The sequence below is a fragment of the Globicephala melas genome, chromosome 10, assembly GCF_963455315.2.
Source record: "Globicephala melas chromosome 10, mGloMel1.2, whole genome shotgun sequence".
Classification (NCBI taxonomy): domain Eukaryota; kingdom Metazoa; phylum Chordata; class Mammalia; order Artiodactyla; family Delphinidae; genus Globicephala; species Globicephala melas.
In genome coordinates this window covers 72,062,750-72,089,024 of record NC_083323.1, presented here as the reverse complement: position 1 = coordinate 72,089,024, position 26,275 = coordinate 72,062,750, and the positions used below count along the sequence as shown (strand labels likewise).

The window sequence follows — 26,275 nt, the reverse complement described above, 5'->3', positions numbered from 1 at the left end:
ATTTCCACCATTCTGTCTTCCAAGTCACTTATTCATTCTTCTGCCTCAGTTATTCTGCTATTGATTCCTTCTAGTCTATTTTTCACTTCAGTTATTGTTCATCTCTGTTTGTTTGTTTTTAATTCTTCCAAGTCTTTGTTAAACATTTCTTGAACCTTCTCAATCCTTGCCTCCATTCTTTTTCCAGCATCTTGGATCATCTTCACTATCAGTATTCTGAATTCTTTTTCCAGCAGATTGCCTATCTCCACTTCTCTTAGTTGTTCTTCTGGGGTTTTATCTTGTTCCTTCATCTGGGAGGTATTCCTCTGCCTTCTCATTTTGTCTAACTTTCTGTGATCGTGATTTCTGTTCCACAGGCTGCAGGATTGTAGTTCTTGCTTCTGTCTGTCCTCTGGTGGTTAAGGGTGTGTAAGAGGTTGTGCAGGTTTCCTGATAAAGGGACTCCACTGGTGAGTGGAGCTTGGTATTGCCCCTCTGGTGGACAGGGCCATGCTCAAGAAAACTTTAAGCAGCCTGTCTGCTGATGGGTGGGGCTGTGTTCCTGCCCTGTTTGTTGTTTGGCCTGGGGCACCCAAAACTTTTGGGTGGGGCTAATGGCAGCCTCTGGGAGGGCTTACACTAAATGATTACTCCCCAGAACTGCCACTGCCAGTGTCTTTGTCCCCACAGTGAGCCACAGCCACTCCCCACCTCTGCAGGATACCCTCCAATATTAGCAGGTAGGTCTGGCCCTGTCTTTTATGAGGTCACTGCTTTTTTTCCCCTGGGTTCTGTTCCACACAGAACCTTCTGTTCCCCCTTCAAGAGTGGAGTCTCTGTTCCCTCCAGTCCCATGGATTTTCTGTGATCAAACCCCACAGGCTTTCAAAGCCAGATTCCCTGGGGGCTCCTCCTCCCATTGCTGGACCCCCAGGCTGGGAAGATGGACATGGAGCTCAGGACTTTCACTCCTGCAAGAGGGCCTCTGTGGCACAATTGCTTTACAGTCCATGGGTCACCCACCTGGCTGGCATGGTGTTTGATCTTATCGTGATTGTGCCCCTCCTAACATCTCATTGTGGCTTCTTCTTTGTCTTAGGCTGTAGGGTATCTTTTTTGGTAGGTTCTAGCATTTTTCTGTCCATGGTTGTTCAGCAATTAGTTGTGATTTTGGTGTTTCCATAAGAAAGGATGAGTCCACATTCTTCTACTTCACCATCTTGAGCCCAAGATAAAAGCTCTACATTTTTATTTCCCTCCCCCATTTTGTTTTTGATGTCACATCTTACTTCTTCTTACCTTGTGTATCTATTAACAAGTTACTGTAGTTGTTATTTTTACTACTTTTGTCCTTTAACTTTCACACTAGTTTTATAAGTGATTAACCACCCTTACAACATTAGATTATTCTAAATTTTACATATTTACCTTTACCAGTGAGATTTATACCTTCACACATTTTCCTGTTGCTAATTACTGTTATTTTGTTTTGTCTTAAAGAAGTTCTTTTAACATTTCTTTTAAGGCCAGTCTAGTGGTGAAAAACTCCTTTAGTTTTTGCCTTTCTGGAAAACTCTTTATCTCTTCTTCTAATCTGAAGAACAAATTTGCCAGGTAGAGTATTGTTGGTTGGTAGTTTTTTTTTCTTCCTGCAATTTGAATATATTGTGCCACTCCTTTCTGGACTGCAAAGTTTATGCTGAAAAACCTGCTGATAGTCTTATGAGGGTTCCCTTATACTTAACAAGTTGTTTTTCTCTTGTTGCTTTTAAGACTGTCTCCTTGTTTTTAACTTTTGATAAGTTAATTATAATGTGTCCTGGTGAGAGTCTATTTGGATTCATCTTATTTGGAACTTTATTGTCTTCTTAGATCTGGAGGTATGTTTCCTTCCCCAAGTTAGGGGATTTATTGGCCATAATTTTTTCTAACCAGTTTTCTGCCCTTTTTTCTTCTTCTTTTCATTTTTGGACCCCTATAATGTGAATATTGGTCCACGTGATATTGTCCCATAAGTCCCTTACACTATTTTCACTCTTTTTCTTTCCTTTATCTTTTTTGTTACTCTGATTTGATGAATTCCTTTGCCTTATTTTGAAACTTCTGATCACTTCTTCAGCTTAATCTGGTCTTCTGTTGAACCGTTCTATTGTATTTTTTGGTTCAGTTATTGTATTCTTCAGCTCTGATTTCTGTTAGGTATTTTCTTATATTTTCTGTTTCTTTGTTGAAATTCTCACTTAGCTCATGTGCTGATCTCCTGACCTCAGCGAGCAGTTTTATGACTGTTATTTTGTAAGGTATAAGCTAAATTGCTTATCTCCATTTCATTAAGGTCTTTTTCTGAGGCTTTATCTTTTTCTTTCATCTGGAAAATATTCTTCTGTTTCTTCATTTTCCTTGACACTCTTTGTCGGTTTTTATGCATTAGAGAAAACAGCTACCTCTCCTAGTCTTGAAGGAGTGGCCACATGCAGGGGATGATCACTGTGTTTCAACCTCACCCTAGGTCTTTGTTGTCTCTCAAACCTTTGTGATTGTCCAAGCAACTTAGTTCATTTTTAGTGGCTCCCAGTTGAGGGTGTGCCAAAACCACCAGGTTCCTAAATGGGAATATCTCAGTTAAAACATAGATTTAGTCTGATTGGAAGCTGGACCCTCTGCCAACAGTACACAAGTACACAAATATGCCTCTTCCATGAGAAAACTTTAAGATGGGAATTTCTTTCTGTTCCCTCTGCTCTGAGACATGGTGTGATAGCCAGTTGAGAACTGTTTCTTTGTTTGCTACCATCCCATTGAACCTGTGAAAACAAGGGCTGCTGACCACCAGAACCAGGCTATCAAGGGATGTGTCCTTTGGGCAGCAGCCTCAAAAGTCAGGGCCTCAGACGTGTGCACAAACTCTTTTCTGGGAGATACCAATGTCAACTGAAAAAAATGCATAACCTAAAAATTGAGAATTATGTTTTATTCAGCAGGCATACTGAGGACTTAAGCCCAGGGGACAGCCTCTCAGATAGCTCTGAGGAACTGTCCCTTAGAGGTAAGGTAAGAGCCAGGTTATATAGGAGTTTTTGCAAAAACAAACAACAAACAAACAGATAGTCAGAACATCAAAGGATTACTGTTAATTAAAGAAAAACCAGACACCTCAAGTTAATAATATAGCATTTTTCTATGTGCGGGAAGCTGCAAGTGTCTGGGCTCATTGAAATCATTCCTTTGATATGCACCTTTACTGTCTAGGTCAGTATCCTGTCTTCTCCATCCTGAATCCCTCAGGGTGCACCTGTGGATGCTGGGGGTTGGGGAGGCTGCAGTAGCTGACGGCTGCAACATCCTTTGTTTACTGATTTAACAAGTGACATTCTTTTTGACAACCTAGAATAAGGCAGAGGGAAAGCGCAAAGATGGCACCTGCTGGTCTCTGTGGTCTTTAAAAAGTATTTCAGTCTGTCTCTAAATGTGTGTCAAATAAGAAGCCTGTTCCTGAAGATTTAAGATAAGCAAATAAGCCTCTCTCAGGGAAACATTCAGGGTATGTTTCAGTCTGCTACCTCTGTGCTGTGCCCTGGGGGAATAACTGGTTAAGAATTCTTTCTCCATTTGCTATAGTGCTATAGGACCTACAAATGTAAGACCCATTGGCTGCCAGAGCAAGGCAGACAAGTGGTGGAAACCGCAAAAACTGGGGCACAGATGTGTGTACAGGCTCATCTCTGGGAGCAAGGCAGAGGGAGCGCATGAAGATAGTGCCTAGACTCTGAGGTCTCTGGAGAGGATTACAGTCTGCTCTTAGATATGAGTTTAATTAGAAGCCTTCTGTTCAGGTCACATCTATGAAGATAAACTAATAGGCTTCTTTCACAGAAAGATTGGGTATGTCAGTGGGCTACCTCTGCTCTAGGCCCTGGGTAGTAGTCTTGTGGAGCTTGTGCAAACACTTTGAGAACTGTTTCTCAGTTTGCTATAGTCTTGCAGATCTCATAGACAAAGGCTTCACTGGCTTTCAAGTCTTGATGTTTGGGAGGCTCATCTCTCAGTTGCAGGTCTTAGAAGTTCAGGAACCAAATATAAGGTTCCAACCATTAGTTCTTCATGGAGAAACTTGTAGTAAGTTCCTTCCTGATTGTGGGTTGCTGCACCTGGAGTGGGGTTTATGGTGTCTCAGCGTAATCTGAGATTGAGTCTCAGCCTGTCCTACCTGCTTCAATGTAGGTTTTTTCTTATTTGGCCAATGTGTGGGAGGCTCTTGGCTAGTTGGGGTTTTTTGGCGGGAGGGGAGGTTCTTTTAGAAGAAATTGTTCTGTGTGTAGCTGTAGATTCAGTGTGTCCATGGGAGAAGGTGAGTTTAGGATCCCTCTACATTGCCATCTTTAACTGCAACTTATTTAATTTTAAAATAGTAGAGGAATACAGTTTAAATATGATTGTTTAAAATGGGAGGAAAATCACTAGAGAAATGGAGGCACATGGAAGAACTTCAGAATGCAAAACGGTGGGGATGTCACACTAGGAAACCTGATCAAGGTGGGAAAAAATGAGAACACTTCTACATAAACAATAAATGTAAAATGTAAGGAATGAATCCTGCTTAGCAATATATTAAATTTTATTAGAGGGCTGGTGTTTCTTATGAAGATTAGAGGAATATCAAATTGAGGAGACTAATATCTCTACATATTTTTCAAGAAACATGTAGAACATAATAATAAAGGTTGAAAATAAAAAGATAGCAAAAGATATGTATATAAAGAAAATATATAGTATTAGGGACAGTATAAATGCAATAAATGCCCATTAGAGAAGAGAAGAGGATATAAAAGTTATTGATCCATACCAATTATGAAATCCTGCTGAGCAGGCATTGTGAAGGCTTGCTGAACCTAGAGAATGGGGGAAATTCCTTGAATAATTCAGTTTTATTTTTTTCTATTTGGGCTTCTGTTTTTCTCTATCAAAAGATATGAAGTTGGCATTGCAGTATATGTCTACCTTGGGGTCTATGTAGCTTTCTCAGTTTGTGGGTTCCTGGTACAAGTTTGAGACTTGAATGTTTTAAGGATTGAGCCTACAATACTTTTTTTTTTTTTTGTACAGCAGGTTCTTATTAGTCATCTATTTTATACACATCAGTGTATACATGTCAATTCCAATCTCCCAATTCATCACACCACCACCCCCACCCCCCGCCACTTTCCTTTCTTGGTGTCCATACATTTGTTCTCTACATCTGTGTCTAAATTTCTGTCCTGCAAACCGGTTCATCTGTACCATTTTTCTAGGTTCCACATATATGCGTTAATATACAATATTTGTTTTTCTCTTTCTGACTTACTTCACTCTGTATGACAGTCTCTAGATTCATCCACATCTCTACAAATGACCCAATTTCGTTACTTTTTATGGCTGAGTAATATTCCATTGTATATATGTACCACTACTTCTTTATCCATTCGTCTGTTGATGGGCATTTAGGTTGCTTCCATGACCTGGCTATTGTAAATAGTGCTGCAGTGAACACTGGGGTGCATGTGTCTTTTTGAGTGATGGTTTTCTCAGGGTATATGCCCAGTAGTAAGATTGCTGGGTCATATGGTAGTTCTCTTTTTAGTTTCATAAGGAACCTCCATACTGTTCTCCATAGTCGCTATATCAATTTACATTCCCAACAACAGTGCAAGATGGTTCCCTTTTCTCCACACCCTCTCCAGAATTTGTTGTTCGTAGATTCTCTGATGATGCCCATTCTAACTGATGTGAGGTGATACCTCACTGTAGCTTTGATTTGCATTTCTCTAATAATTAGTGATGTTGAGCAGCTTTTCATGTGCTTCTTGGCCATCTGTATGTCATCTTTGGAGAAATGTCTATTTATGTCTTCTGCCCATTTTTGGATTGGGTTGTGTGTTTTTTTAATATTGAGCTGCATGAGCTGTTTGTATATTTTGGAGATTAATCCTTTGTCTGTTGATTCATTTGCAAATATTTTCTCCCATTCTGATGGTTGTCTTTTCGTCTTGTTTTTAGTTTCCTTTGCATTGCAAAAGCTTTGAAGTTTCATTAGGTCCCATTTGTTTATTTTTGTTTTTATTTCCATTACTCTAGGAGGTGGATCAAGATCTTGCTGTGATTTATGTCAAAGAGTGTTCTTCCTATGTTTTCCTCTAAGAGTTTTATACTGTTGGGTCTTACATTTAGGTCTCATCCATTTTGAGTTTATTTTTGTGTATGGTGTTAGGGAGTGTTCTAATTTCATTCTTTTACATGTAGCTGTCCAGTTTCCCAGCACCACTTATTGAAGAGACTGTCTTTTCTTTGGGTTTTGATTGTTCTTCTTTCTCTAGTTCCTTTAGGTGTAAGGTTAGATTGTTTGAGTTGTTTACTGAGGTAGGATTGTATTGCTATAAACTTCCCTGTTAGAACTCCATTTGCTGCATCCCATAGGTTTTGTGTTGTCATGTTTTCATTGTCATTTGTCTCTGGGTATTTTTTGATTTCCTCTTTGACTTCTTCAGTGATCTCTTGGTTATTTAGTAATGTGTTGTTTAGCCTCCATGTGTTTGTGTTTTTTATGGTTTTTTCCCTGTAATTGATTTCTAATCTCATAGCAAAAGATACTTGATATGCTTTCAATTTTCTTAAATTACTGAGCCTTGATTTGTGACCCAAGATGTGATCTATCCTGTAGAATGTTCTGTGCACACTTGAGAAGAAAGTGTAATCTGCTGTTTGGGGGTGGAATGTCCTAGAAATATCAACTCCATCTGGTCTATTGTGTCATGTAAAGCTTGTGTTTCCTTTTTAATTTTCTCTTTGGATGATCTGTCCATTGGTGTAAGTGTGGTGTTAAAGTCCCCCACTATTATTGCGTTACTGTCAATTTCATCTTTCATAGCTGTTAACAGTTGCCTTATGTATTGAGGTGGTCCCATGATGGGTGCCTATATATTTATAATTGTTATATCTTCTTCTTGGATGGATCCCTTGATCTTTATGTAGTGACTTCCTTGTCTCTTGTAACATTCTTTAAAGTCTATTTTGTCTCATATGAGTATTGCTACTCCCGCTTTCTTTTGATTTCCATTTGCAGGGAATATCTTTTTCCATCCTCTCAGTTTCAGTCTGAATGTGTCCCTACGTCTGAAGTGGGTCTCTTTTGGACAGCATATCTAAACCTCAAAACCTGTTTTGAGGTTCTTGTATTTGTATCCATTCAGTGAGCCTGTGTTTTTTGGTTGGAGCATTTAATCCATTCACGTTTAAGGTAATTATCAATATGTATGTTCCTATGACCATTTTCTTAATTGTTTTGGGTTTCTTTTTGTAGGTCCTTTTCTTCTCTTGTGTTTTCCACTTAGAGAAGTTCCTTTAGCATTTGTTGTAGAGCTGGTTTGGTGTTGCTGAATTCTCTTAGCTTTTGCTTGTCTGTAAAGCTTTTGATTTCTCCATCGAATCTGAATGAGGTCCTTGCCGGTTAGAGTAATCTTGGTTGTAGGTTCTTTCCTTTCATCACTTTAAGTATATGATGCCACTCCCTTCTGGCTTGTAGAGTTTCTGCTGAGAAATCAGCTGTTAACCTTATGGGAGCTCCCTTGTATATTATTTGTCCTTTTTCCTTTGCTGCTTTCAGTACTTTTTCATTGTCTTTAATTTTTGCCAATTTGATTACTATGTGTCTTGGTGTGTTTCTCCTTGGGTTTTTCCTGTATGGGACTCTCTGCACTTCCTGGACTTGGGTGGCTATTTCCTTTCCCATGTTAGGGAAGTTTTTGACTATAATCTCTTCAAATATTTTCTCGGGTCCTTTCTCTCTCTCTTCTCCTTCTGGGACCCCTATAATATGAATGTTGTTGAGTTTAATGTTGTCCCAGAGTTCTCTTAGGCTGTCTTCATTTCTTTTCATTCTTTTTTCTTTATTCTGTTCCTCAGCAGTGAATTCCACCATTCTATCTTCCAGGTCACTTATCCCTTCTTCTGCCTCAGTTATTCTGCTATTGATTCCTTCTAGTGTATTTTTCATTTCAGTTATTGTATTGTTCATCTCTGTTTGTTCTTTAATTCTTCTAGATCTTTGTTAAACATTTCTTGCATCTTCTCGATCTTTGCCTTCATTCTTTTTCCGAGCTCGTGGGTCATCTTCACTATCATTATTCTGAATTCTTTTTCTGTAAGGTTGCCTATCTCCACTTCATTTAGTTGTTTTTCTGGGGGTTTATCTTGTTCCTTCATCTGGTACATAGCCCTCTGCCTTTTAATCTTGTCTATCTTTCTGTGAATGTGGTTTTTGTTCCACAGGCTGCAGGATTGTAGTTCTTCTTGCTTCTGCTGTCTGCCCTCTGAACATACAATACTTTTTAAATGGTTGAATAATGGGGTTAGAGAAGAGGTTCTGTTCTATAAAGTTATTCAGGACTCCTGGCTGCTAGGGACTCTGCTGTCTTTTAACTGGTAGCTTTCCATGTTTGCACTGTATGTTGATATCAGAGGGAAAAGGAAGTGGAGGATTATGGAGAAAATTTTTATAGACCAAGACTGGTAGTGTTCTGCACCATATTTGCCAATGAGCAGAACTTAAATCACTTGTTCAAACCAGCTGCAAGGGAGGCTAGGAAATGTAGTTTAGCTGTATGCCTAAGAGGAAGGGGAAACAGGTTTGATTGAGCAGCCAGACAGTTTCTCTTTTATACTACCTATCTATCTAAAAAACTGTATCCCACCAACAGAGAATATTTAGTTTCTATGAATCCATGGTATGTTTATAAACATAATTCATATATAATAATAAGCCATAAAGAAACTCTAAGATATTTATCTATGGAGAGATTCATAGCCACATTCCCTAGTAAAAAATCATTAAAGTAGTAATCAACAGCAACCACAAAAGGTGTTTAACCTCCCTTACCTTCTTGGAAATTAAGAAACACTGTGGGTTTAACAATGAAAAAGAAAAAAAAGAAAAAAATCAAAAGAAAATGCAAATTACATAGAGATTGATGAAAATCAAAGCCAGTGGTGTGTTATACAGAAAATTTTTACCTCTAAGAGCTTTTATTATTTAGAAAACCTGAAAGTAAATGAACTGATATCCAACTTAAGAAATTAGAAAGAGAATAACAGAATAGATCTTCAAATTGCTTTAATATCTTTGTCTTTTTTCAACTACATTTGCTAAGGTTACCTGAAGCCTTTCCTTTTTGTCAATAATTTATTTCTTGGTAAATGTCTATTCTGTTGCTTGCTGTTTCTAAACCAATTTATATTTTATTTCATTTTATTGTTCATCACAGGCAAATTTTTCTTTGTGATTTTAAAATCATCTGAGTTGAATTAAAGTAATATGAAAGAAGAATGCTATAAGATGAATTGGTGTGGTTAAAAGGAACTATAAGTAGGTATTATTTTATATTCTTTGGAGTTGTTAAAATTTTGTTTTTCTTCTAGATTCTGATGGAAGAAGGAGGAATGTGTTCTTTAAAAGGTGGGATAACATCTACTAAGAAAACCTGTCAGTATAACTATAAGTGAATTTTATTCTTTAAAAAAACAACATTTTAAGAGAAATTAGTTAAATTTTAAGGTTTTTTTAGAGTTTTGCCAGCAAATATATTTTATAAGTATCTTAGAATATATTAATAATGCAATTGGCTCTTTAAAATTAATTTTGTCTTCTATAAAATGTTATACATGATGAGGATATATAATATATATGTACAACTTACTGAATAATAAACAGATACCTTTGTACTTAGTTTGTATAGTAGTTTAAGAAATAATACATAATCAGTACTTTTGAATATCTTCTCAATTGCATTTCCTATCCTGCCCCCTAGTGGTAACTCTTTTCCTGAATTTGTTTTTTGTGATAGCACATATAGACTTTTCCAATTGCTTGCTTTTGAGCTTTCTGCAGCAAATTGAGGCAAACTCTATACATTTTTCTGAAACTTACTTTTTGTTCACCCAGCAATATGTTTTGAGGTTCAATCACCCTGACACTTGTGACTCTAATACAGTTCATCATTTGTTTTCTCCTATATAGCCTTCTATTGTGTGAATGTAGCACAATCTATGTATGCATCTTCTGACAAAGATTATTTGAGTTGTTTTTAATATTTTGCTATGATAAACAATGCTACTTTGACAAATTTTGACATTTCTCCTGGCACACATGTATAAATGTTTCTTCTAGGATATAATTCTAGAAGTTGAATTGGCTAGTTCATATGATATGCACTCTTCTAGGTAATGCAAAATTGTTTTCCAAAGTAGATGTGCCTGTTTAAACTCCTGGTTTAAACTCCTGGTTTAAACACTAGCAATAGGTAAAGAATCTTAGCTGTTACATATTCTCACTAACACTGGATCAGCTTTTTATCATTGTTGGCAATGTGATATCTTATTGCAATTTCAATTTATATTTTCCATTGTTGATTAGGCTCATTGGCCACCCATATTTCATCTGTGAAATGTCTTTCATGTCTATTGTCCATGTTTCTTTTAGGAAGTTTGGCTTTCTTTATGGGATGTGTCTTTTGTATATCTATGTCCTTTATACCTTTTATATATCCTAGATTCAGATTGCTTGTAGACTCCTGTGTAGCAGATATTTCATATTTGAGTAGCAAATATTTCATATTTGAGTAACAGATATTTCATATTTGAGTGGTCTTTTTATTCTATATTGTCTTTTTGTTGACAACACTTTCTGGCACTTTTTAGATATTTTGCGGTTGAATGATTCTTCAGCATATCTAGTCTGTTGGGATACCTAGAAATCTTTATGGACTTTTTCCTTTTTTACTTAATTTAATTTTTTTAATATGTAAAGCATTAATTTGGTTTCTATCCCTCTCCTGTCTGCCCTATTTCCTTCTGCCTCATATGAGTAGCTATTTTTTGTTGGTTTACTGTTTATCATTACAGTGGACTTTTTTTCTAAATAAAGCCTGATGTGTATAAATGCACATATATGTGTGTCTTAGTTCCCTGTTCTTTGCACTCTAAATAGGATATTTTATTTAATACAGTATATTTTATAGATGAATTAAATGGATTTATTTAATAAATTTTCTGTAGATTTCCTCATATTAGTACTGGACATTTATTCATCCTTTATTTATGCCCATTTAGTAATCCATTATGTGGATGATCTATAGTTTACTCAGTCAGTGCCCTGTTGGTGGATATTTAGGTTGTTTCAAGTATCTTTCTTACAAACAATGTGCAGTGAACAATTTTGAGCACATATTTCTTAATTGTGGAGGTACATTTTCAGGGTAATTTCTAGAAGTGGGATTGCTGAATCAAAGAGGAGATACACTGTGGGTTTTTTTTTTTTTTGATAGTTATTGCCAAAATTTGATTTTGATAGAAATTTCCAAATTCCCCATTGCATCATTTTGTAATCCTACCAGAAATGTGCTTTTGATTCCACAGCCTCACCAACAGGGATTGTGGTCAAACTTAGGAATTTTTGTGAATCTTATAAAGATATATAGATAGAAGTTTCAGTTTGCACTTCTTTTTATATGAGTGCAGTCGAGCATCGTTTAAAAATGTGTAATGGCTATTTGTGATTTTTTTTCTGTGAACTCTCCATTCATGTCCTTAGGCCCATTGAGGTTTTACATCTTTTTCTTGATATTTAAGAGCTCTTTATATATTAATATTAAAGAGGTTTAGGTCTTTGTAATGTGTCACAAATATTTTCTGTTAGTTTATTAATTTTTGATTTGTTTTATCTGTTTTTACTTTGTTTATGGTGTCTCCTGCTTTGCAAAAGGCTTAACATTTTTTATGTAGCTAATATTATCAATCTTTTCTTTTATACCTTTGGATTTAATTAGGAAGACTGTTTACACTCCCTGGTTGCAAATGAATTCACTTATATTTTCTTCTAGTATTAGTATGATTTTATATTTTTGCACTTAGAGTTTATCCTGTTTTAGGAGTTTATCCTGATTCAAGTTTTTAAAAATGCATCTTTTCCCTAGGTATTTGTAATACTACCTTTTTATGTATCAACTTTCCATATATACTTCAATCTGTTCTGGGGCTTTCTTTACCATTCCATTGATCTTTCCTAATCTTCATGTGCTAATATCACATTATTTTTATTATGATTACTTTATACTATGTTTCATTTCTAAGAGTTACACCTCCCTTTGCACTTTTTAAAGAATTTTTCTGGCTATTTTTGATTAATTTTACATGTAAACTTTAAAATCAACTTGTGTAACTTCAAGGAAATGTTTCCTTTGGTGGGGGGGGCACACTGCTTGGCATGTGGGATCTTAGTTCCCCGACCAGGGATCAAACCTGTGCCCCCTACAGTGGAAGCACAGAGTCTTAACCACTGGACCACTGGGGAAGTCCTGCCAAGGAAATATTTCAATTTTTATTGGGAAAGTACTAAATGTATACATTAATTAAGTGTGAATTGTCATCCTAATGATGTTGAGTAGCCCTATATAAGAATAAGGATGGCTTTTTATTAATTCAGTCTAATTTTATATCTTTAATAGTTGTTTAAAACGCCTTTATGCACTTTAACATTTTCCTCAAGCAGATTCTGCATGTCCTTTATTAGATTTAGCTGTAGGTACTTTTCATTGTTTTTGTTGCTACTTTAGTGTGAATGTACACTCCATGTTTCTACATTAAGTAAGAGTCTGGATTTTGGACTTAGGCATGTGTATGTTGACTGTTTTATTGAGAGTTTTTTTAGAGATGATTTTGAGGCTATTAGTAGTTTGGGGAAGAGTGATTATTGGCATCTATAGAAATGATTATTATTTTTCCCTCATATATCTTTTTTTGTACCCCAAAACACATAAAATTCACCTTTCCAACAATTTCAAAGGGTACAGTATACCTCTCCTTCCCCCCAGCCTCTGACAACCACTATTCCGTTTCTATGAGTTTGAATATAAGTGTAATCATACAATATACAAATATTGTATGTAATCATACAATATTTATCTTTTTGTGACATTTCACTTAGCATAATGTCTTCAAGGTTCATCCATGTTGTAGCATACAACAGGATTTCCTTCTTTTATAATGCTGAATAATATTCCATAGTATGTGTAAACCACATTTTCTGTATCCATTCTTTTGTCAATAGACATTTAGGTTGCTTCCACCTCTTGGCTATTATAATTCTGCAATGAACATGGGTGTGCAAATATCTCTTCAAGATTCTGTTTTCAATTCTTTTGGATATATCCCTAGAAATGGGATTACTGGATCATATGGAAGTTCTGTTTTTAAATTTTTGAAGAACAATTCGTACTGTTTTCCATATCAGCTACACCATTCTACGTTCCCACGAAGAGTGCACCAGGGTTCCAACTCTTCCAAATCAGTGCCAACACATTATTTTCTGTTTTTTTTTCCTCAATAAGTAACCATCTTAATGGGTGTGAGGTGATATCTCACTGTGGTGTAGATCTTTTAAAGTGCTGAATTTTGCTAATGGATTTTGTGATATGGACCATTCTAGCATTCCTAAAACAAATCCCACCAAGTCATGATGAATTATGATTAAGTTTGCTATTCTATTTAATTTTTAAATTTTTTTGTTCTTTAATTTTAAATTTAAAAGTTTTAATATTTATATACAATTTTTGCATTGATCCTATAAGTGAGATTGGCCTATGTATAATATGTATGTGTGTGTGTATGTGCATGTGTAATCTTTCTCAGATTTTGGAATTAGTGTTATGTCAGATTGACAAAAAATTTTTTTAAACTGAGGCTATTTGAAAGCTTTCTTGAAATTTGAATCACTTGCCTCTTCAATGCACTCCCACTGTTTTATTGCAGATCCTTATCACTTCATAACTTGATTATTGAGTTAATCTCCTAACAATCTGCTTTCATGTAGTTTAACCCTTAATTAATCCCCAATTAGATGCCTTGGTAGACAGTCTAAAATTAATTTTGTATTAAAGTGCACCTCTACACTTTCTTTTCCCCCATCCCATATGCTATTTTTCATCTTGTCTTTTGGGAAATTGTTTATTCATCTTCCAAAACCCATTCTTTATCTTGTGCTTTCTCTATTACTCTTCACTAAACCTTTTTTCCCTAGAGCTCATCACACTTAGGTCTCTACCACTTTTGTACCTTCTATGACTTCTATTGTTGGGTCTAATTTTGTGACTGTTTAAAAAAAATAAATGTATGTCTTTTTCTCCATCTCAAGAGTCTGAATACTTTGAGCATTATGGCCACATATTCCTAAAAACTACTAAGTGACTTACTTAAGGTAATTACTCAATAAGTGTATAATTTCCATTTTAATCTACATATCCTTTCTTACACTGTTAGAGGTAAGACATTCATTTAACAGACATTTGTCTTCTCTACTAATAACTATGGGTTTACTATACTTATGAACTGAATGAACCTTGTTGTGGGGGAATGCCCTTAGATCATGTTGTTAGTAAAATCCTACTTTTCTTTTCTCTGCTTTCCACTGTTGAGGAGAACCTGCTTTGGGAGGGTATAAATTCCTTCTAGTATGATGAACTAAGGGTAACTGAATTTACCTAAGTTCTCTCTACCTCTCAGCTGACTGACGGCTAGATTCTGTTACAGAAGGTATCAGATCTGATCTGAGGTATGAATAGTAGTCATGGTCTGTTGTGTATGGGAGGACATGTGATTTAACATGTGTTGTTGCACCACATTCCATTACCTTTTTCTTTTTCTTTTTGGATAGCAAATTCATTTTCACAAACAAGAAGAGGAATGGTTGAAGCTACTGTTGATCTATAGTATTTATGCATGCTAGGGAGTCATGACCTACTTTTCAAGCCCATTTTTAAACTTTACTTGTAATCATAAGAGAACACATTAGGCAGATAATGAAAGAATAACATACTGGATGCTTTGAGTTGTTTTACATACAGCTTTTTAAAAAATAGATTTAACAGTGTCACAGTCACCATCAAATTTCAATAGATTATATATCTTTTTATATTATTTTGAATTCATAAATGGCTTTAAAATTCTATAGTTTTGAAATCATATTAAAGGTTAAATACAGTTTTGATTGTGTGATAAAACTTCATTTACTCAATTAGCAAATATCTGGTACCTTAATTTGGCTTATTTCTCCTTCGTACAGATTGACACTTTAAATTATTTGCTCATAAAAAATGGTTCATTGTATTGGAAAAAATCAATTCAATTTCCTCTGTTCTCCTTTCTTCCCTTACGTTAGGTACCCTCATTTTACTTGTAGATACACATCTTTTACATGTAGAATAAATCCATAATACCCTGTCAAAAATGCAACCTGCCACATATCCAAAATTTTAACTTTTAAAATGCTCTATAGTATGTTAGCTAAACTTATTTACCAGCAGCTATCTTCTGCCTATGTACATATTAATAGGTACCATTCTTCACAAATTAAATTTTTATTTTCAGATCTTGATTCTTCACGGAGTAGTCAGTCTACCAGTTGCTCCCCAAGGCCAGCAGATAGTTGTTTCAGTTCTAGTTCAGAGATGGTAAGTTATGCTCTTTTTTTTTTTGCTTGTTAATATATGCTATACTAATTTAGAGTGATTTGTATTTCTCATCGTTTACTTTTTCATTCTGAAAAAAATAGTTGAGATAATAGTGAAAATAAATGTAAACAAAAATGTGAAAATATTAAAAATGTAAGAAGAATGTAAATTAAAATGTAATTGAGCATCATTCATTCATGCTTATGAGATGATGAATGTGTTCATTGTTATTTACAAAACCCACTCTTACTGAGATGTATGTGTGTGTATATGATAAATGCATTCTTCTTTTAAAAGCGTTTTTAAAAGAACCTATTCACAATAATTGAAAACCTAAAACAACCAATAATACACACAAAAAGAAAGTCTCCAGACTTATGTGAAGAAAACTATAAAATACTATAATCTGAATAATTGGAGTGACATGTTTAATGCTGAGTGGGAACTGTAATCTGAATAATTGGAATGGCATTATATTCTGAGTGAGTTTCTCGCAAATCACATGTTTAAATGGAATTCTCCATTAATTCTTCCATCTTCGTTTCACCTGCCTTTTGTCTCTAGCTTGCTGTCCAAACTGCCTTGCTGAGGAAGGACATCAATGACCTCTAACGATGCCAAATTCATTGGACAATTTTCAGTTTTTATTTTATAAGAATTTCTAACAATATTAATAGAAATTATTATTTTCTTTTCTTGAAACATTTTTTTCTCTTTGCTTTTGTGATGCACACTATCTTAGTTCCCTGCATACCTCTTTGAATGCTACTTTATGCCTTTGCCCACTTCTCATCCACCTTTCCCTGTATATAAATGTTGTAATGTTTAGGGTTTGCTTCAGGAGCCTATTCTTCTCTTAACCTACACTCCAAACTCTAGATGATGTTACATACTCCATTGATTTTTTATACTATTACCTGGTTGATGACAATTCTCAACTTTATGACTTTAGCTTAGATCCTTAATTAGGTGTCCAATTTCTTATTGGATATCTTCTTGGATATTTCACAAAAAACTGAACACTTCTGATCTCCCCATATCAGTTTTTCTGATAGTTCCCATATTAGTGGATCCCTTTTCTATCCACTCAGTTGTTCATGCCAGAAACTTTAGTTTGGCATTTCTTTCTGTCTCATCTGCCTTCCTTAACCATATTCATTTCATCACTTGATCCAATCAATTCTACCTCCAAAATAAATTGCATATTTATCTACTTCTCACCTAGGGTACTAGGTGTCAGTACCCTAATCTAAGGTACCGTCATCTTGTTCTTGAACTGTTAATGGTTGTTGCCCAAGAGATCTCTCTACTTCCACTCTTGCCCCACTTTTTCTCTAGTTAACAGTCATCATGGTCTTTTGAAAACTTAAACTGAATGATGTTACTTCTATGTTTATTCAATGGATTCCTGTTTTACTTTAGAATCTAAACTGCTTTCATTAGTGACAGGCCATGTGTGGTCTAGCCCCTGGCTACATCTCCAACTGCTAGTATTCCTCTCTCACCACACTTTACGCATACTGACATTCCACTTCCTTAGCTTCTTAAGTCACTTTTCTGCTTCAGCACATTTATATATTCTGTTTCTTACATTACTGTTATTCATCCTTTAGGTCACAGCTTAAATATGTCACTTCTTTTGAAAGCCCCTCCTTGGCTTTTCAATCTAAATTAGACTCCTTAGTTATGCTCTTGAAGTGCTTCATGCTTGCTCTTCATAATGCTTTGTTCAACTTGTAATTACATATGCTTGTGTGTAATTATTTGATTAACGTCATTTCCACACATAAGAGTGTGTGCTGTAGAGAGCAGCAAATATGTCTGCTTCACTCACATTGCAGGTGCTGAGTATTTATTTCTTGAATAAATAAATGTACTGATCCTATTTTCTCTAATTTATGCCCAGCCAGTTTAATGCTGTTTCTTGGGCTTACTTTTCCTATTTTAGTGCCAATCAGCTTAGGTCTATACCTCATTTTAGGTTTTTTTATGTTAACTTTGCTTTTTATTTTTAGCTAGAATAATCAATACTTTTATATAAGATTTTTATTAAAACAGTATTTTGGTTAGTTCAGTAATTAAAAGATAAATTTTTCTTGAAGTTGAAAAATTCAAGCTACTAAATTGAAATCTAGACCTATTAAAAGTTCTTAAAATTTGATTTTTTATATAACAGTTTTGATATTTATTGCTGTTTAACCTTTCTTTTGTCTATTTGATTTCCTGTTAGCTGATACCATTCTTAATGAGTCTTTCTTGAGACTGAGCTTGTGAAAGATACAATATAGATATTTTTTGACTTAATGACTCAATGAGTGAATATTAAAACAAATTGTATGTGTTAGCTTTTTCTTTCAAAGTTATACTTCTACTTCACTCTTCTTAAGTAGTTGAAGAGTATATGTTGTATTTCATTTCCTCTCTGTGAAAAGGTAGTAGGGTGATGTCACCTATGAGTATGAAGACTAATAATGGACAAAAATCTTCTCTTTTTTGTGCTTTTGCATCTTTAATATAAGGATTATTATTGTTTCATGCTATTTTAAAATCCATAACCTTGATTAAAAAAAAATTCTAAATCTAGGTTGATTTGCCACCTGCCAAAGTCTCTTTTTTTTTTTGAAATTTTCTATAATGTGAATTTTAAGAATGTCTACTTTCGGGCTTCCCTGGTGGCGCAGTGGCCGATGCAGGGGACACGGGTTTGTGCCCCGGTCCGGGAAGATCCCACATGCCACCGAGCGGCTGGGCCCGTGAGCCATGGCCGCTGAGCCTGCGCATCCGGAGCCTGTGCTCCGCAATGGGAGAGGCCACAACAGTGAGAGGCCCGCGTACCGAAAAAAAAAAAAAAAAAAAAGAATGTCTACTTTGAAGTGATTGTTTTTTTAATTTAAGCATCATTAAGAGCAAAATTACTAAATTTCTTTTAGCCATCTGAAGATGAAGATCAAATTGAAGGTTCAAATAGGAGATCCATCAAACCAAAGAAACAACTAATAATTTTTATTTAGAAAGCATGGAGAAACTTCCATGTGATAGGATTATTAAAAACAATGCCAAATTTCATAAACAAAATGAGGATTTTAACCAGTTCTCAATGAATAGTAATATAGATCAGTTTCCACAGTCTCAGTGTAATTCAGCACATATATTTCAAAACGTAACCAATAATAACTGCATTCTACAGGTTGCAAGGTGTGATGCATGGATACAGACGGAGAGTGAACCTGTAATTGAAGAAAAATTAGATGCTGCCATACAATGTGATATAATTTCAAAATGTAAATGTAGAAAAGATGTGTCTTCTTTTTGTAACGTTGAAAGGTGCAATGAAAATATTAAGGCAGATACCACTGGAGGGCAGGAAATCCTTAAAAACAACTAATATTCTAAAACCTCAGCCTGAGATTTTGCATTTGGTTTAACGTTTAGAGTTTTATTAACATAATAAAGAATGAGAATATTTTTGTAGCTAAGCAACTAGGTGGAAGTATTCCCATAGGTATTTTTAATAGCTTTAGTATGTCAAAGTTTTTTAGAAAATAAGATATATGTAAATTTACTATCTTTCTTATGGTAATTATTAATTACATTATGATATGCTGTTGTTTATGGATTAAAAATATGTTTAATTACTTCTTTGTTGCATTTATGTTAAAATTTAGTGCTGTTGCATCTTTTGGCAAAAATGTTCTCTCCCAAGAGCTTAAGACAGAAAATAATACTAAATAATACTAAATATGTTTTATAACTTAATTATAAGAATTTTCTTAGCTACTTCTCTTAAATACTATACCATCATTAAAAATTCTGGCCTTAATTTTTAGATAAAGTATTTTTTTCTAATTTGGAGAACATTTTTTGGTTTTGCTTATATTAATTCAGAGGAATGGTTTTTCTCTTCAAGATTAAAAAAAAATGTTTTAATGCTTTTGTAAAAGAATTGATCAACATTGGAAAATAATTTATGTTTACTAATTTTAATATTACATAAGATTTTCATAAATAATGCATCAGAATTTCTCATTTGTAAAATATGGGCTTTGTTTCCAACATAACAATTATTGTTTTTGGTCAAGATTTTAAATGTTCACACTAGTCATTTTAGAAAATGGACATTTGTATGGGTATATTACAAAGTGACCAGCAGGGGGCATTCTGATATCTAACTGTAACAAAAATAAAACTGTTAGGACTTTCTGTTAAAGGATGATTAGATGCTGCATTTTTACATGTACACATATCACTCAATAGTTTGTTTTACAGAGGTGATCTGAAACATAACAATTTAGAAACACTAATAGCTAATATTTAAACAGTAGCAATCTTTAGGTTTTTAGCTAGTTTTAGGAAGCTCTCTTTGCTGCCTCAGAGAGAGCACAATGAACTCTAAAATAATTTTCTTAAAGTAGGGTAATCTCATGAAAGGGTAATATAATTATCTGATGTACACTGGTTTTTTTTCAAAAGGCCAGATTTTCATCCTGGTATTCAATAAAAAGTATTCCATAGTGGATTGATTATCCTGAGCAATTGTTTTGTAAAATATGACATATTGTAGTAATGAAGACCTATATATGGAGAAGACGACGATACTGGTGATACTAGAATAAGATTGAGCTTTGAATCTTGGGCTGTTTCAAGTATCATGTAAACTGATTTTTTCCCCAAATACAAATCAAAGTCTAGCAGCTATTAAAAGCACATTCATTACAAAAGTTCACACCTAGTTACATTTTTATCAATATCATAATGTGGCAGTTAAGATAAGTAAGGTAAAGAAAAATATAGGGGCTATTTAGTGTAATGACTGCACACAATGATAGCAGGGTAAGGTTCAGTGTAGTAAAGAATTTATGTTTGCCCCAAAAGAGATCTGGTTTTTTACCCTTGGCTTTTGTGAGGTAATCTCTAAGCTCTTGGAGTGTCATGGCTGATAGATGCCTTGGGACCTTGGGCCAAGCCAGATAGTTAACAGTGTGATTTAGGATGGGACTCTGAGTCAAGCAATATCAGCTCAACTTCCTAAGGGGCTAGAAACTGAAATCAGCCATATGGGCTGTCAGTCATGCCACTGTGATAGAGCCAGAGTAAAGGCTCTGGACACCAAGGCTCAGGTGGGCTTCCCTGGTTAGCAGTACTGTGTGTTGTCACACATTGATACCAGGAAAATAACACTGTCCATTACTTGTAGAAGACTGGAAGCTCTGTATTACTTTCTTAGACTCTGTACTAAGTGCCTCTTACCTGGGCTGATTTTAATGTCTCCTTTCCTTGTAGTAAACTGTAACTGTGAATATAACAGCTTTCAGTGAGTTCTGAGTCCTTCCAACAAATTATCAAATCTGAAGGTGCTCTTGGAACCCCTGAATTTTTATGGACTGTTCCCTAACATTGTAGTTGCTAACTCTTTAGGGAAATAAATATATTTGGATAGGAAAGTGAGTACAGATTTACAAAATAAAGAGGACATATATATAACAGAATAGATTATAACATACTTTTCAAAATACTAGTTTAGAGTTTCTCTTGGTGAAACAATTTAATGAAAAAAATTAACTGAGGTAAACATAGCCTTCTTCCATATTTGCAATTTAAGGTTTATAGAACAAAGTAATCCTAGCTAAGTTTTATCCAAATGAAACAAAATGGAAAACTTAATGATTCTGCACACATTTGTAATATAAACTGTCAATCACAGTGACTTCAAATAAAATACTGTACATCCAATAATGGCTATTGTATATAATATCGATCTGGAGTTTAACAGTTTGTGAAAAGTTGCCACCTGAAATAATATGAAGCTATATTTAGGGGTAGTCTCATGTAATTTGCTTTTACAGCACATCGTAATTGTAAGTTATTTGTGTAATTTCTTCTTTCATGTTTATTTTCCCCATGACACCATATATGGCAGTATGGCAAATGTCAGTACTCTGTTCACATTATCTTGGCACTTTCCATTTCAATACATGCCAACCTGATTTCCAACTGCCAGCACATTTGACTCATTCCCTGAGGGGTTTCTCCTTGCTGCAGATACCTGTTTGGCCTATGTGCAGGCAGGCAGGTAGTACCAGGGTATTAATACTGTCTGAAAGCGGTCTTTTTAGAGCAATGACTGATGGTAGATGGTGAATAAACACCCCAGTTCCCTTGCCTCTTGAGCAGGATAACGTCCTCAGAAGTGTGTTCTACACCACTGCTTAAAGTGTGATCCACTGACTTGTAACATCAACATCACCATTGCTTGAGAGTTGGTTAGAAATGCAAATTCTTAGAATCCACTCCAAAATTACTGTATCAAAATCTCTTGGAGTGGGGTCAAAGAATCTGTGCTTAAATAGGTGATGTTTATACATTCTAAAGTTGGAGAAACACTATTCTTCCAGAGTTCCTCAGAAGTATTATGCTTCAGTTGCTTTCAATGGTAACTTGCTTGATAGTAAGCCCTTTGTTAGCTTCCTTCTTTTCCTATCTCACTTCTTCAATTCCATACCAGTGTTTCTTGAGATCACACCCCAAACATACTACATGCACTTAAATTCTTGGCTTATGATTTGCTTCTGAGGTAATCCATACTGACAAGTTAGGGACCATGACAAATAGCTGAATGAATTGTCTTTATTGGTGTCACTCAAATGTTAACATAAATAATTTTCTGGTTTTACAATTCTCTTGTACCAGTTTTCTATTTCTGCCACCTGCTGAAAACTCAGTAAATGGGACTAGAAGCATATAGACACAAGTGAAGAGAGAATTAGTGAAATGAAATATTCATCATAATAAATTATCCAGATGCAGGAGAGAAAAAATAGAAAATATGAAAGAGAGTGAATTAAACAGTAACAAGGATATAATGAGAAACTCCAACATATGTTTAATTGAAGTATCAATAGCAGAGGAGAGAAATAGGATTTTGAAGAGATAATGGCTGAGATTTTTTCAGAATTCATCAGTCACATTAATCCACAATTCAAGGAGGCCAACAGATTCCAAGTAGTATAATGTGACATCCATGTCTAGACCCAGCATAGTGAAATGGCAAACCTCAAAGACAAGATGTTGAAAGGAACTGGAGAGAAAATGACCTTCCTAGAAGGACAACAACACTGTTAGGTTATTTTTAAAAGCAATAATGAATGCCGAAAGACTGTAAAAATACCATCCAAATCCTGATAGAAAAATAACAAGTCACTCTAGAATTGTGTTTCCAGCCCTACACATCTAGCACTATTTGACACCACCATACTAGCCAATACTAGCATGAAGGACCGAATTTTGTAGGCTACAGCAATTTACATTTAAGCTTTTTGAATACAGGTACTGATTTCTCTTTGTGGAAAAAGTTTCTAATTTTTTTACTGTTTGGTTTTTAACCCATATGCACAATTTTTCCACTGCTTCTATTTTTTTAGGCCCTCTTCTTATTGACTTTGCAACACTTGAAGTTGTTCCAGCGATGGACTTTATTTATCTTCTCAGTGTTTTCTCTGATGGTCCGCAATATATATTCCTTTATGCCTGTTGCTGAGGAGCTACCACATGTTCTCTCATTCCTTTAAAATTACTTTATTATTTCAAACTTCTCTTTAATACTTAAAGCTTTACTTTTACATGCACTGCTTGGCCTTTTTGAATCAAGATATTTAGATCTGTTTTGAATGTTGATATCTATATCTATCTGTTTATATAGATATCCACAAATATGAAAACTTAAAAGATAACAGTGAATTAAGGTAACTGCTAAGTTTTTAATGGATGTGTGTTCATTTTGTATATACCTATATGGTTCAGTTCAAATGGGTGCAGTTTTGTGCATTCACCTAGTGTCTTGGGTCCACCCACCCATGGGCCAGCACTACTCCCAGGACATCCTGGGCCCTGGCCTGCCTACCAGCAGGTTGACACCAGCTCCAAGACACCTTGGAACCCTCAGCATTGCACACCAGGATCCAGCCCCAATCACAAGTAAGCCAACACCAGCTTTAGGACACCCTGGACTGTGAAGCCAGCCATGTCAGGAACCAGTCCCCCCTATCAGCAGTTTGATACTAAATCCAGGAACCCCAGCTTCACAACCACCCACCCCATAACTTGACTCCACCTACCAATAGGTCAACACTAGCCCTGGAACCCCCTGAGGCTCCACAGCCAGCCATCTCATGACCTGGCCCCACTCACCAGTGGCCAGAAGCCTCTTCACAAGACAGGTTCTGGCCACCAAATGGACCAGGAGCCAACCACAACTGCTAGATAGTCCATAGTAGTCAGTCCACCACCACAGAAGGACACATGCAGCCTACATAGGGGGCGCCCCAGAGCATATAGCTCTGGTAACCAGATGGGAGTGCACTGCTGGGAAGCATAGAACATCTCCTACAAAAGGTCCCTTCTCCAAGGTTGGAAAGTGTAACCAACCTACCAAATACATTGATATAAAAACAACAAATTAGGCAAAATGAGGTGACAGGAATAAGTTCCAAGAAAAAAAAGGAACAAGGTAAAACCCAGAAGAGAAACTAAGTGAAGTGGAGATAAGCAATCTACCCAATAAAGTGTTCAAGGGAATGACTCTAAAGATGTGCAAAAACTCAGGAGAACATTGGATGAACAGAATAAGAAGTTAGAAATCTTCAACAAAGAGAAAATACAAAGAAGAACCAAACAGACGTGAAGAAAATAATAACTGAAATTTCAAAATACACTGGAAGGAATAGTAGATTAGATGATACAGAGGAACAGATCAGTGAGCTGGAAGACAGAATAGTGGAAATGACTGAAGTTGAACTGAAAAGAGAATAAAAAGAAATGAGGACAGTTTACTACCATTCACATTATAGGGCAGTCTCAGAAGGAGGAGAGAGAGAGTAGGGGCAGAGGACATATTTGAAGACATAAAAGATGAAAATGTCCCTAAGCTGGAAGAGAAAACAAACATCCAGGTTAAGAAAGCACAGAGTGTCCCATACAGGATCAAGCAAAAGAGTACCAGACCAAGAAACATTGCAGTTAAAGTGTTAGAAATTAAAGAGGTAGTATTAAAAAGCAGCAAGGGAAAAGCAGCAAGTTACATAAAAGGAAACTCTCATAAATCTATCTGCTGACTTTTAAGCAGAAATTCTTCAGGTGAGAAGTGACTGGTACAATATATTTAATGAGATGAAAGGCAAAAGGCTACAACCAAGAATACAGACACAGCAAGGCTTTCATTCAGATTTGATAGATAAAGAGTTTCATGGACAAGCAAAAGCTAAAAGAGTTCGGCACCACCAAACCAGTTTTACAACAAATGTTAAAGGGACTTCTCTAAGTGAAAAAGAAAAGGCCACAACTAGAAACAGGAGAATTACAAAAGAAAAAATCTCATTGGTAAAGGCAATGTATAGTAAAGGCAGTAAATCAACCACATACAAGCTAGTAAGAAGGTTAAAAGACAAATATAGTCAAATCAAATATATATCCACAATAACTGGTTAAGGTATACACAAAAGAAAAAGATGTAAAATATGAGGTGAAAACAAATGTTGTGGGAGGATAAAAATACAGTGTTGTTAAAATTCATTTGAACTTGAGAGGTCAGCAACTTAAAATAATAATGTATACCTCATGACAATTACAAACCAAAAATCTATAATGATAAATACACACAAAATAGAAAGGAATCCAAACATAACACTAAAGATTGTCATCTAATCATGAAAGAAGAGAGCAAAAGAACAAAAGAACAAAAAACAACTACAAAAGCAACCCCAAAACAATTAACAAAATGGCAATCAGTACATACATATCAATAATTACTATAAATTTATATGAACAATATGCTCAAACCCCAAGATATAGACTGGCCAAATGGATACAAAAACAAGACCCATATATATGCTGCTTATAAGAGACTGACTTTAGATCTAAAGTTACACACAGACTAAAAGTTGAAAGGATGGAAAAAGATATTCCAGGAAAATGGAAGTCAAAAGAAAGCTGGTACATCAGTATTTATATCGACAAAATAGACTTTAAAACAAAGACTAACAAGAGAAAGAAGGACATTGCATAATGATAAAGGGATCGATCCAAGAAGAAGATACAACAATTGCAAATATATATGCACCCAACACAGGACCACCTAAATACATAAAGCAAATATTAACAGACATAAAGAGAGAAATTGACAGTAACACAATAATAGGGACTTTTAACAGCTCACTTACATCAACGGACAGATCATCTAGACAGAAAATCAACAAAGAAGCACTGGCCTTAAATGACCCATTAAGACCAGATGAATTTAATAGATGATAGATAGGTAGATTATAGATATAGATAGAACATTCCATCCAAAAGCAGCAGATTACACATTCTTTTCATGTCCACGTTGAAAATTCTCCAGGATATATCACATGCTAGACCACAAAATCAGTCTCAGTAAATTTAAGAAAACTGAGACAATATCAAGCAACTTTTCTAACCACAACACTATGAGACTAGAAATCAACAAGAAAAAAATCTGCAAAAAACACAAACATGTGGAGGCTAAACAATAAGCTACTAAACCAATGGATCACTGAAGAAATGAAAGAAGAAATAAAAGAATATGGGAGACATATGAAAATGAAAACACAATGGTCCAAAATCTATGGGACACAGCAAAGGTGGTTCTAAGGGGGAAATTTATAGTGATAAAAGCCTACCTCAAGAAACAAAAAATCTCAACTAGAAAACCTAACTTTATACCCAAAGGAACTAGAAAAAGAAGAACAAGT

At 35.2% G+C, this 26,275-nt stretch overlaps 1 protein-coding gene across 1 annotated transcript in view; it reads left to right on the top strand.

The window, feature by feature from the left end:
- The window catches only part of REDIC1 (regulator of DNA class I crossover intermediates 1), a 70,922-nt gene extending 52,025 nt beyond the window's left edge, over positions 1-18,897 (top strand). The window contains 4 exon segments of the mRNA XM_030835004.2: positions 9,430-9,493; positions 15,430-15,512; positions 18,443-18,488; positions 18,491-18,897. Coding sequence (XP_030690864.1) covers positions 9,430-9,493; positions 15,430-15,512; positions 18,443-18,488; positions 18,491-18,897 — 600 coding nt within the window.
- The last annotated feature ends 7,378 nt before the right edge of the window (positions 18,898-26,275 follow it).